Genomic DNA, 13,405 nt, shown 5'->3' with positions numbered 1-13,405 from the left:
AACGTTACCGCTTGTGGTTTAAATATGAATTCTCGGCCACGTTTTAACGGGAACTAATTAGCGTTATATTCTCAACACACTACACTGTGTGTGGCAAAGACAGGAGCAAAGATGGTGATAGAGAAGCTCAGTTTAACTTGTGATCGGCTTCTGTCACACCGACAGCTCGCATGTTGTCACTCTTACTGTGGTGTACCACTGCATGGCAAGGACATGCTGATTTACAGTAATATGGACACAGAGCAGAAGGTTTGTTAACAAAGTGTGGTTACTTGTTGCACAAAACGACTGCTAATTGTTATTTTAAACTGGAATACAACCTGGTAAGACAAATAACATCTAGTCATATATTTAGATTGTTTTGTGTTTTTAAGGTGGAGAAAGATACGGTTTTATCTCTTAATGACTTAATCCATCATCCAGGAGCCACAGAAATAATTTGTCAAAATGTATATGTGTATTTTACAAACACTAGAGTCTAACTTGAATGTTTGTCCACAGCCCCTGCTGCTAACTGGCCACCATGGAGAGATCAGTGCCTTGACTTTTGGAAAACGAAGCAGACCTGTTCTCCTCTGCTCCGCCTCTGCTGACTACATCATTGTCTGGGATATTGAATTGTGCCAGAAGAGAACACAGGCGGGTGAGAAAATATTTCTGTGTGTGTGTGTGTGTGTGTGTGTGTGTGTGTGTGTGTGTGTGTGTGTGTGTGTGTGTGTGTGTGTGAGATGAACGTGAATGTGAATGTGAAGTAATCCAGATTATTTGCTGTTAAAAAGAAATACATGATTAAGTTTAATATTCCAATGTATGTTAAAATAAAAAGAACCCTGAGTTCCCTCCACTTATGCTCACCCATTTTCTTGTTCACCTGTAACCTTAAAACACGTGACTCACGTCACCTGACCAGCGTTACCTCACAGACTAGTAGGTGCACACTACCATCTAGTGGTCAAAATGCTGTAGTCCATAAGTATATACAACTATATTTAGAAAATATGAATATACACGCTAAATGGCTCCTACTACCTGCTTAGTTATGGATCATCCTTGTCGCACATATAATCATATTCTGTACTATAAGTATGATCATTTTCCTGACTCTCAACAAACCTGCCTTTTGGTGAAATAGTACCAGATGTGTCACTCACATCTACTATGGTCATGAACTTAATTTGCTTTGAATATAAACAGACTAATTCATTTGTTTGCAGGTAAAGTTGCAGCTGGAACAGTGATCGGGACTTTACTGGGTGAAGTGGTCCATCTTTCCTTCTGTTTCTCTGATGAACGAGTGGCGGCGTGCTCAGGAGCAACTGTATATATTCTCAGCTCAAAGGTACAAGATGATGCACGTTTTCACAGTTTTCCCTTATAAATACTTGCTGTTTACATTTCAGTTTATTGGTTGGTACTATATGTTGACTCAGTATGTACAATATATCAAGAGATGTGCTCATATGTGTGGGCTTAGAGGGGGCAGGCCTACACATCTCTATTATAAGATGTGTAATATTGTTTCTGCGTGATGGTTTAGTAGCCATCGTAGGTCATCACTTTATCTTATCCAGGTTTTGTTGTTGTTTTCCTCATCAGAGACATGAAGTGATCTCCACTTTGACCTGCCACCTCGGACCTCTAACATCAGCAGAGTTCTGTCCCTGGAATAAAGACATTCTTGTCACCACATCAGAGGACCGAACTTTTAAAGTACTGAATTAAGATTTGCAACTGATAGAGTAAAAAATTATCACACTTTTGACTTATACCAAATATTACAAACACTGTAATTGAGTTTTAATAACTAGAAAGTACTTTTCCATGTCTCTTTTCAGGTGTGGGATTTAAAAACTGAAGCTGTTTGCTACCAATCTTTTGTGCTTTCAGGTATGATATTACTATTATTATAACTATTATTAGTTAAATCTATTGAAAATCATGATCTGTTAGTATATGACATAGCTGCAAGTATCCAAATATAGCGTCAAGGCTTATCTTTAAGCACTGGTTAGGCTAGATTTCAAGCACTTTAAACTGCAAGTCAAATTTAAATGGCTGCTGTAAAGGAGTCAGGGCTTGCAAAATGATTGAAACATACCTAAAGCCAATTCTTCACTCCTTTAGCCTCTCCACTGCTCAGTGTGTTCCTCTCAGAGGAGAACAGGCACATTATCACTGGCTCCACTGATGGACAGGTTAGTGACTGATGCACACAGCCCTTAACAGCTCACAATCACTATCGGAGGATTACAATCCACACGCTGTGTGACACTCCTGTATCTGTTTGGTTTAGCTGTGGTGCTTTTCTCTCCCTGATGACCACAAGTGTCACCTGGTGACCAAAATGGACCTTCAGAAGATGGAAAAAAGACATCAAATGCATCAAGGTACTGTAAGCGATCAATCAGGTGATGTTACTGAGCTATCGAACAATCAGTGACAGAGAATATCTAGTACTGACTTTGTGGTAAACTTTGATCAAATGCTTTTGCATAAATCCTACCTACCCCTTTTCAGCTACGTGACTGAAAAAGAAAATCAATTAGAACGAGTTACTTATACACTGCTATTTTGATATTTTCTTGCAGGGCTCGCAGAACAATCAGCTGTAGATAATGTGGAGACTTCAAAACCAGTCCTCAGAATGGCTTTATGTAACTCATTCACTGACACCAGTAGTGAGCTTAAAAAGTAAGTGCATGATCTCCATACCATCAATAAACAGTGTGAAAGGTTTATAGTAGGTACATGATTTCTGGGTCATGGTTAGCCCAGAAGACTCCTGACTCAGCACTGCACTAATGGTATACAAGACAGCCCGTGTTTAGCTGTGGTACTTGCAGAAGTAAGATGCGTACTTGTGATTGGAGGAGAATGTTATCCATAGTGTCCAGTAGAGGGCTCCACCTGTGCTTATAGACCTAAGGTTACAATATCATAACCTTCATTACAGGATGGTTGGATACATAGATAGAAGGGAAATCACACTGTCAGCATAGAGACCAGTCTCACTCTCAAGTGCTCAAAATGACGAATGGACTTTATTATTTGACTTTACCACAAAGAAGAACTGTTTTACTTCATTTGTGACAAGGAATCTTAATGTTGAAACAAGACATGATACTGTCAACACTGCTGACATTCTCAAGGGCTCAATTTGTTCTTATTTCCACAAGGTAGAAATTGTATGGGATCCAGGAAAATATCACGAAAGCAATGCAAACACAGTTAGCTGCACATTTCTGCCAGTAACACTTCATAGTTGTCACATTGTCAGAAAAATCCTGGAAAAAAAGCAATTGAATGGCACATCTTAATGGGCTGCTTGCTGCACGTGTCCATGCAGTCACAGAAAACGTCAAAGGAAACTTCTCACAACACAGGAAACTTTTGCAGGCTCCTAGCATAATCTGTTTCATGCTGTTAAAACATTTGATGTTATGACAGGAAGCAGGCACTTAAAAAGCACTGACACAACTCTCTGTTTATTTTGTGGACCACTGGAATGAAATGGACGTTGATTCCTTATTGCCCTAAGGAAAGCATATGATCTCAGAGCAATATCTACATCATCTTTACTGTTCAGCTTGAACAGACGATCCAGAGTAAACTCTAGTTCATCAGCTGCTCTAAGTCTGTCTGCAACCCTGTTTTACTGGCTTCCATGTGATGGGATTCGACAACACCATTTTGCTCAGGTGTATTATGTGATAAATATGCAGCTGGAGGAGTAACTTGCTGTTTTTACTGTTGAAATGTAGTATAACAGTATCGGTGCAATTATTTCTTTGTATAATAGAACTTCACTTTACAAACACTATCAAATAACAGGACAGTTTCAGTCTACTTTTGTGTGAGTCTTTAACATTTACAGCACATTAATCCAAAATTCATTGCTAGTTGTTAAAGCAACTATGTGTAAAATTTAGAGTTTGGTCTTTGGTGCACCCCAGTGGTAGAATGTAAGATATCCATTGTGCCTAACGGCAATGAACGCCACATAACCATCCTCATACAATAGCTGTAATTGTCTCCACCCTGTACAGAAGCACATGCTCAGCATGAAAATAATGATGCATTAAAATACACAATTTAGCGGACACTGTTATAGCCTCAGCATGTAGCTCAGGAAGTGGATGAAAAGGATCCTTCAAGCTGAGTTTCCACTCCTTTCTACTTGGTGTGGCAGTAGTTTCCATCTTGCTGGGTGTACATAGTTTAGACTACATGAAGTGAAAGGAAACTTAAATAAAAACCTCAAGTCCTATGGTGTGCATATCCTGCAACTCCATCACATCAGTATGTTTTTCTTGAGTATGTGGTTACATTGTCTTTCCCCAAATGATCTGAAAAAGAAATGCTTATACGGGTAATACTGTAACAGTGTTTTCTCAACAGTTGGTTGTGTATTGGAAGCTCTGATGGCCTGTATGTGGTTGATCTGGCTACCTCAGAACTCCTAACAGCACTAAACTTCAAAGGTAGGCTGGTAGTGGTGTAACTTCTCCTATTGCTACTGTACCACTGTGATATCTTTTAAGTCTTTATGCACAACCAGTGCACCATTACTCTACTTTAGCAGAGATTATATAAGATTATCTTTCTTTCTAAGAAGCACTGATTGATTTTAATATCTAAAGGTAATTTACAGACACCAAACTCATGACTGATGTTCGTTGTTCTAGACTACCGCAACTTAAGCATCACAGTGGCTGGGTCGTGGTCAATCTCTCCAGGCTGGGATAACTCTGTGAGTAATGCCAATAATATGTTGATAATGCACATTAAGACATTCTGCTGAATTGTCCTTTCAACTGAACTTGTATCATTCAATTGGCCCATGATATTGTGTGGACTAAAAGAGGATTGTAGTTAAGTCCTTAACAATCTGATTAAGTCCTTAATCAGATTGTTCTCATGTTGCAATTGACCCTTTGAGTCAGACCAGTTGCGTGCAGGCCTGGTTGCTTCTGTCATTTCTGGTGAATGTTGTTGGTTTATGATGATAAAAGTTTTTTAAAAATGTCAAGTTCAACTACTGAATTTCTAAAAAAGACTTTGTCACTATAGTATGAACCGCTGAAGTCAGTCCCTTTAAACTTTTTCACCATCCACTCTAGGATTATGTGAAATATATTTTTTTCAAGATTTGACTGTGGTTTGCCTCCTGAAGGAAAGTGATATGTGTTATGTTCATACAGAGAACCAATTAGGCGTTGTAATGCAGGATAAAACCCTCTGACTTATTGTCTCTATTTTCCTCAACATTATTAATGAAGGTATAGTTTTATTTTATCATTTTAGAATAATAATGGAATGATACTGTTTTAATATAAATTCATTCTTAAATTCCATGTCCCACAGATGGTGTTTTTAGTGAGCTCTTTGTTTACTCCATGTGTGGTCCTGTTGGAGTTACGTCCCTGGGACCTAAGGAGGACCTGGGCTAGTGGTGAAGGCTTTTTGGTATTCCCCAGGTAAACCTGGAGTTAAGGGCAACTATTTAGTGATGCTGCATTGGTATACAGTATATTGGTATGTTGACTCCCTAGAAGACAAAGAGTCAGTTTTGCTTGCTCCCTTCAATTAAGAGATCAAAGCAACAAATCAGCTCTGTTTGTAAAAAGAAAACAGTGTTTCATGGACACCTGGTCCTTGCATAGTCTAGTATAGTAAATACCATTGTATGTATTTCAGCTGCTTGTATTGTAAATAATACTCCGTTATTATGTCATTTGTTCATTTAATGGCACTAGTACAACAGAAAACAACTGCTTTCTGTAGCTCTTGTAATCATTTGGCTCCGCTCTACTTAGTGAATGACTAAACTCTGTGAAATTCTTTTTATACGTCTTAGCATTTAAATCCGCATGGGTTAATAAAGCTGTCTGTACTGGATGTACGAAATTAATCCATAAATCATACTTATTAATCTCACAATAACATTGCTTTATAAAGGCCAAAAATTAAAGAAAATGTGCTCTGGGGAAGGAATGAAATTCATTCAGGTACTACCTTTACCTCCATAAACGATTATTTAGCAAAATCCAGCAGCACCAATAAATACTTATAATTTCATCAACATTATGTGTTTTTCTGTTTTAACAAATTTGCAATTTATGAGCCAAAGAACAATCACGTCATCTTGTTAAAATGTGCAAAAAACAATGCAGTTGTAGGCTTTTGTTGCTCTCTCTCAGACACTGATCACCTGACCTCACCAGCAATAGTACATTTACAAAAATGTGGTATGTTTTTCAGTTGGCCTCCTGCCTTTAACTCCCTCTGACTCTTCCATATTAACTTGGCATATTATGACCATTCTTGCATCTGGTTTTTCATGAGTCAACGATATGGTACTGAGAATTAGAAGGACTAATAATCCACAATGCTGGAAAATGCTTTGCTCCTTCATTTCCAGTAACTCTATTCCCCATTCCACCCCTCCCTTTTTGTTTTCAGTTCTCCTCCACTGCTTGAATCTCCTCTGAATGCCGAGTTAAAGAAGAAGGAGCCTAAACATCCTGAAAAGAAAGGTCAGCATGTGAACCCTCAGCCCCCTCTCACTTATGCTCATGTACATGAAATAAAAAAGGAGCTGCTGCTGTTTGACGACTCTTGGTTTTAAAAATATGACCCATTTATTTTATAGTTTACTCCATATCTGGCTCTTTGTCTGTTTTGCTTGGACACAGACAATTCTCTTAAATTTAACTTATTGTAGGTTTATAGAAAGTGTGTTTGGCTATTACAAGAGCGCATGAGAACCTCTTCATTATCTGTAAATATGGAAAAGGGAAAAAGATTCCATGCTTTGCACTGTGGGTAGTGTAGATGTGGCATTTCTAATCAGTCAGTTTTACTTCCGTTTTCATGTGCCACATAGGCAGGTGCTTCAAATTATGCAACAGCAAGAGTACAACACATTTAACGTGATACGTTCTCTTTAATTAGCTCAGTTTGTTGTACGGTTGCTTCTTGCAGGAGTGGATTCCTTTGTAAAGTGAGCCTATTTGTGGTCCTTTGGTGTATCATTAGGATCTGGCAGCTTGAAAGTATTCTGCTGGGGACCTACAGTACAATATACTGTGGTTTACATGTTGCTGTTACAGAGAGTTACTGCTGAGAAAGCCAGTATTAGCCAGGCCCCCCACAGCTGGAGTGAAGGGAGCTGCCAGTGCCAGACTATGTAGGGGATCTTCAGGGGAGTCTAGAGGTGTTGCATGAATGCAGTGTCAGACCAAAAACCGCAAACATTTACGGACTAGTGCAACCCACCACGCTGCCCCCATGCAACTCTATATTCTAAAATACATCTAAAGAATTGTATACAAATTACTCCATAAACCTCCGCGATTCCTGGAAAGGAAAACGTCTTTCAACTGAAAGTCTGGTGCAGCTGTTTTTAAAGAAAAGTGAGTGCAGATTAGATATCTGTTGTCACATCTCACCACCTCATTACATAATCATGAAGTGAACCAGGACTCTTGGCTTTTTGAGATAATGATAATCTGCTGCCATTACTTTTTGCATGATGTCACTTTTATGAAGTGTAATGCCTGAGTCTTGCCTGATTAAGTTGTTTTATGGTTAGGCTATCAGGGGCCTACTAAAGCAGCAATTGGCATAGAATGGCCTCCATTGCAAGTTCAGAACTGATTTTGAATGTTTCTCAGTCTTCAGTAGAAAGTGATCAAAACAGTAATAACTGTTAACATAAAAATACAGATGCATTTAATACATTACCATTTCAATGTTTTTCTTTATGAGGAACATGCAACTTTTCTTTTGTCCTCAGACGTGTCACCAATGTCTACAATTTCAAAAGGAGAGCAGGCTTAGATTTATGTAAACATACTGGGTGCTCATCTACAAAAGCAACTGAACGGCTACTGCCAGGCATCAGCTTACCTTGACATGACGTCCTTTGACATCCTCTGACATCCTTTGACTTACTAGCTTTGGGTAGAGTGAAATTGAAAAATACAATCTGTGACACACATTGGACTGAGAGGCCTTGACTAGTCCAGTATGAATTAAAGAGGGAATTGTTTCATGCTTCTGACTGTTATGCCATTGGTCACTGCTTTACAGCAACTACTGTATGGAGTGCCTTATTGTTTCATAAATGTAGTTCACAACTTTACATCTAGCTGTCTAATAAAGTTTGATATTGTGGTTAGTATTATATTCACATAGCGAGTGTAGTAGTATATTCTTTGCCCTCTTTGAACGTTTCCTCCCAGTATGCTACACATATGTTCCACATAGGCAGCATATTCTTCAGGTGCTTCATGATTTATCTAGCTGTCAGACCCTTAGTTTGGCTCCATATGTGTGATTCCTGTCAGTCTTCAGTTACTTGTACCTCTGATACCGTTTACTTCTACTCTGTCTCCTATTATGTGACCCACTTTCTACAGGTCAGTAAGGCAATAACTCATACCAGAGACTCTTGTTACAGTCAAAATAATATCCCAGAGACATATATATATATATATATATATACCTGCTATGGTTTATTCCCTTTTAGAAGCTTGAATTATTTATTTTTTTCTTTTTCTTGGGCCACATTCAACAGCTAACTCAGAGGGAGGTCTGAATTTTCCCTTCTCCTGAGAACCAGAGTTAGTGGTTTATTTTAGAATAAACTCCAGGGCTGGCCGGAGCCTTGTCCCTTCCAATGCAGACAAACCAAACTGTAAAACAAATCATTGTCACTTCTTAAAATCACAGAAACCAAACATGTAATATATATTTTAAGTCATGTTAACAACCACTAATGGTTTTTGGTCTTACAGATAGAATCATTTGTTGCTTCTTTCGTCGTTGCATCAGTAGCTAAATGTCCCAATGTTTTGAGCTAGACTGATGAATGTCATTATTATGAAGCGTTTTTGCTGTTATGGTTAAGACAGTTTAGGCGAAGTCTAACATAATGAGTGCTGTAAAAAGAGCACACAGCAAACCTCTGTGATTTTACGCATTACTTGACTTGGAAATTTGTCTGAAACTCTCGCTTCAAATAGCGTCTAGTGTGAAGTCAGCGTAAATTATGGGAGTTTTACTACGCAATAAAACTAAATGACCATTATATATCAACAGGGGGTTAATGGGGGGCTGTTGAGCAATGCCAAGCGATTGTGTTGCCAGGTAATTCGATTTCTGGCCTAAAATTTCCTGCATGTAATCTGTTATAGATCAAAAGGTACTTCCAGTACCTCACCTTACACACAACATAGTGGAGGAAGGTGCAACATGCGAGCGACCAGTGTCACAAGACCTTTCACTGACCAGCGGAAAAAGCATTTAGGTACTTTTTGCCGATTGATACCATACAATACCAATTTGACCCAAGTTAAATACCTGGTTCACGAAAACCTCTACATTTGCTTTGTAAACTCCTCGTACAATGAAGACCTCTTCATGAAAAAATCTCAACTCAGGAATGAAATAAGACTTCTGCTTTCACAGAGGCGACACAGGATGAATAGTATCAACAACGTTATCCTTCGAGGCTGGACAAACAACATAAAGAAACCTATACCTAGACAAACTCACGTTTCACTTCAAAATCCAAAGAAAAGGGGAACATAGTAGTTGTTCAGAGGTGGTCAAGTGTACTTTACAGGAAAAAAACGTGTAGTGAACATTGGCACTGCTGATCAAAGATGAAAAACACTCCGATAAGAGAGGGTTGAAAGGAGATCCAGATGTGCTTCCTTTTTTATTTTGACTGGTTGGTTTAACTTGTATTAAATGTCTGACAACTAGCACTCAAACACTAGGTCAATGATTCACAGACAGGTTAGCCTGTTAAGCTGTTCAGGGTTTGTGACTTTAATGATATATTAGCAAATTAAAACTACGGACATGTGGTATGTCCATTGCTAACTTATTAACCATACGTTTGCTTGTTATTGACTCTCATCAGGGATTCTGTTATCAGGGTTCCTTTTCTAAAACCTTTGAAGAATAATTCTAAATTCTAATTAGACATTTTTAAACATAGTATATAAGCTACTACTGTACACACATCTGTGTGACCAGATTAGACTAATGTACTAATCAATCTTCAATCAATCTTTAGTCAAGTTCATGTTCAATAGCAATCTGTTACTAAACTGCAGCACGTTACACAATTAATTAACTACTGTCACTGAAAAATAATAATAACAGCTGTGTAAAATATATAATTGCATTGAAAGAAATTGAAGAGCTGTATCTTAAAAGCTCAAATACTCAGTTGACTTGTCCAGGTTTACGTAGTTATGTTAGTCAAATTGATTAATGAATTAGTATTGGATAAATCATTTTGAAATTTCTGCTTAGGTGATAAACTCGTGTTGAATCTAAGTCAACAATTGCAATTTAAATCCTAAATTGCCACACAGAGATTATGTGACTTTTTCTTGCTTTGCCTGTATTTGACAGGAGAGCAGTTTTTGGAAAGCCTCACACATTTTAATGGTTGTGGAAAAAGTGAGCTCATTGTAATATAGTAAATCACTGACAGTGAACAGGGAGCAGAATGAACCATCCCACAGTTTGCGGCTGATGCACTTAATGCTCACAACATGGAGTGTTCACCCAATATTATTGTAGCTTCCTTTCCTATAATCCATGAAAAGTCACCACAATATCATGAGTAATTCTATCCTAATTATGGAAACTAATGAACAGAGGTCATCTTTTCCTTCAACTTTTGACTCATATTGTTACATCTACTCATTTGTAAATGGGACTCTGTCTTTTTATTATCTTCTATTTTAGTTTTGAGCATTATATGTACTGTAGATCATTTATACTCATGAACATTCTTGTGTTTGTTAGTCTATGTGTAATAAACCACCTTATCGTTTTTACAAAGGAGGAATAAAGGAGCAGCCTCTGGTTTTCCACTCAAAAGTGAAGTCTTCTGGATACAACAGTCCCCCAAGGTAGGTTCAGAGAGTAACTGTTTGCCTAATTGAAAATCAAATTACAGTTTAAATTTGGATTCAGGTTAAAAACAAAACGTCAATGTAAATTCAAGTGAGAGGAAGATTGAAATGAAAAATGAAGTTTAATGCACCATATCCAAAACATACAGTAAGAAATGAGGTTTGATGAATCAAAAGGAGACATCACAGGAATATTTTGATTTTGCTTTTCAGAAATATGATGTTTTCACCTAAAACAAATAGCCAGAAGAATCCCACCTCTCAAAAGGCTAAGAAAAATAAGTAAGCAGTCCCATCATTTACAATACAATGTTGAGAAAGTTTTCAAATGTTATAGTTGATATTAACACTAAACTTGTTGTTTGTCATTTAGAGGTTCACTCCTCAGAGATTATCCAGCAGACAGTGCAGCACCTACTATTTCACACGTTCATCTAAGCATTGGCAATAAGCCAGTCCACTGCCTTCAGTATTCAGGTGAGACAATTTAGCTGCTGCATTTTGAATTTCGTTTGAGCTCTCAGTTACACACTAAGAACTGTCCCATGATCATGATTCTGGACTGTAGGATGGTCCTCCATGATGCTACAGCAACATGATGGCATTGAATGATGTCATGTGACATTTATTTGGATTGTGAAGATCCATTGGATCCTGACTTCATAGTCAGCAGTAACATCTTTTGAGGCATTGCATTGCAAACAGAAAAGGGTTACATACTGCACCCAGTTTTGTCCATCTTCTACTGGAAGGGTGAATGTAGGTAAAACAATCATTTATGAAGTATAATTGGTAGTAAATTAAGACCAGTTAATTGTTGTCATTAAAGAATTATATAATATTTTGAAGGATAAGTGTTCCTGTTTAAACTAACTTCCCCACTACGTTTAAAGACAGAGTTCCTGGTTTCTGTAAATAATAAATCGGCTGTTGACTGAAAAATCCAAATAAAACGATCCTGTGTTTCCTTGTCTCTCCCAGGTGACGGAAAACAAATACTGTGTGGTCTTGCCGACAGCTCAGTGTTATTGTACAAGAACTCCCTTGCTGGCAATCCAACTGTCTACACAGGTGCATGAAGTGGTCATGAGTATCCATACTTTAAAAACGTCAGGGTTATTCAGTATTTGCCCTCAGTCACCTCAGTGTTATTGTAAGCAGTGCCTTTAAATGATTCCTTTTATGCATTATTCATGATATTTTTCATGATGGGGCTTTATTGATTGACACAGTCATCAAAGGTTAAGATCTTACCCCTGAAGACGTGGAGGATGACAATACTAAGAAGTATTTATTACTTGGATTTAGGTCGGCCTTATTTGGGATATTTTTGATTAACATACTTTGAACTGGATCCATGGCTTAAGATAAAAGACTCCACACGTTTCCAAATATTTACTTCATCAGCTATCAATGTCAAAGTAGTAGATAAAGAGTTCTCTTTTACCAGAAAAAGCGTGGTTTGGTTATATTCCAACGCAGGAATTTAGTACATGCCGTCTTTGTTTTTGCCAGACAGTAAAACCTAGTTGATGATAGAAAAAGAAAGATGAAAAGGGCACGGCTTTAGAGACCAACTAGGTTTGACATGATATAGTTCCTTACAATTTCACACAGTATCAGAAATTACAACAATACTAAGAGCAGTCAATTCTGTCTGCCACCCAGTGGTCCTAGGCAGTAAAGTAAACGCAGGCAAGCAAAGAAAGGATGTCCATCATTGTCTAGCATGTCTTTCGCACTTGATCGCTTAAGTGCATTGGGAACACAGTGTCCACAAAGGGGCAGCAGAGATAAGAGGACAGAAGTTGAGGTGACCAGTAGGTCACCATGTGCCTCTAGTCTTCACTCTGCCAGACTCTCTGAGCAGCACCATAAAAGTAAATGTTGCAGCCACACGCTGTTTTCGGGATAATTTCAAACCTTTCTGTTTATAAGCAGGGCATGACAAGCCAGTGAGCAGTGTGAGCTGGAGCCTCAACAGACAGTGGTGGTTGAGTGCGTCAGAAGACCAGTCACTACGAATCTGGACCCATGGCAGCCCAGAGGCAGCCATTATCATGGTAAATGTTCCATGCATTCACAAATACAACCTTGTGTTTTTTTTCGGTTTTTTTATGGATTTCATTCAGTCCCTTTCACCCTAATCCTAACCACTACATACCCTAATTTAAGTCCTTATCAAACATTCCTTTGCTCAAGTCCTATTCACAAAGAAACTGTGAAATGAAGACTAGCCAGAGTGACCTCATATTGCAAAAATGTCCTCTCTGAAGGTCTAAAAAAAATGGATTTAGAGGTATAAAACAAATACTACAGACACAAGCTTTTTCACTCTCAGTAAAAATGTTTTCATTTGTTGTTCTCAAGAAAATGTTTTCAAAGTATAATGTCTCAGGTTTGGATTTTGTGATTAAGTTACATACGGTATTAAGAGATGTATATTAAGGGTGATGGAGAGG

At 38.1% G+C, this 13,405-nt stretch overlaps 1 protein-coding gene across 1 annotated transcript in view; it reads left to right on the top strand.

Moving 5' to 3' along the window:
- The first annotated feature begins 57 nt into the window (after positions 1 to 57).
- Positions 58 to 13,405, top strand: part of wdr27 (WD repeat domain 27) — a 37,975-nt gene continuing 24,627 nt past the window's right edge. The window contains exons 1-17 of the mRNA XM_068717899.1: positions 58 to 249; positions 502 to 643; positions 1,215 to 1,339; positions 1,597 to 1,710; positions 1,836 to 1,887; positions 2,125 to 2,195; positions 2,294 to 2,387; positions 2,589 to 2,691; positions 4,399 to 4,481; positions 4,686 to 4,750; positions 5,365 to 5,477; positions 6,463 to 6,536; positions 10,871 to 10,940; positions 11,157 to 11,225; positions 11,317 to 11,420; positions 11,925 to 12,014; positions 12,885 to 13,006. Coding sequence (XP_068574000.1) covers positions 112 to 249; positions 502 to 643; positions 1,215 to 1,339; positions 1,597 to 1,710; positions 1,836 to 1,887; positions 2,125 to 2,195; positions 2,294 to 2,387; positions 2,589 to 2,691; positions 4,399 to 4,481; positions 4,686 to 4,750; positions 5,365 to 5,477; positions 6,463 to 6,536; positions 10,871 to 10,940; positions 11,157 to 11,225; positions 11,317 to 11,420; positions 11,925 to 12,014; positions 12,885 to 13,006 — 1,629 coding nt within the window. The 5' untranslated portion in view covers positions 58 to 111. The remainder of the gene's footprint in view (positions 250 to 501; positions 644 to 1,214; positions 1,340 to 1,596; positions 1,711 to 1,835; positions 1,888 to 2,124; positions 2,196 to 2,293; positions 2,388 to 2,588; positions 2,692 to 4,398; positions 4,482 to 4,685; positions 4,751 to 5,364; positions 5,478 to 6,462; positions 6,537 to 10,870; positions 10,941 to 11,156; positions 11,226 to 11,316; positions 11,421 to 11,924; positions 12,015 to 12,884; positions 13,007 to 13,405) is intronic.

Source organism: Cebidichthys violaceus, unplaced genomic scaffold (assembly GCF_023349555.1).
Source record: "Cebidichthys violaceus isolate CVI_PGR_0920_01 unplaced genomic scaffold, fCebVio1.0.p SCAF_10, whole genome shotgun sequence".
In the NCBI taxonomy this organism is placed as follows: Eukaryota; Metazoa; Chordata; class Actinopteri; order Perciformes; family Stichaeidae; genus Cebidichthys; species Cebidichthys violaceus.
Note: the sequence above shows the minus strand (reverse complement) of the source record. Positions and strands in the feature narration are given on the sequence as shown.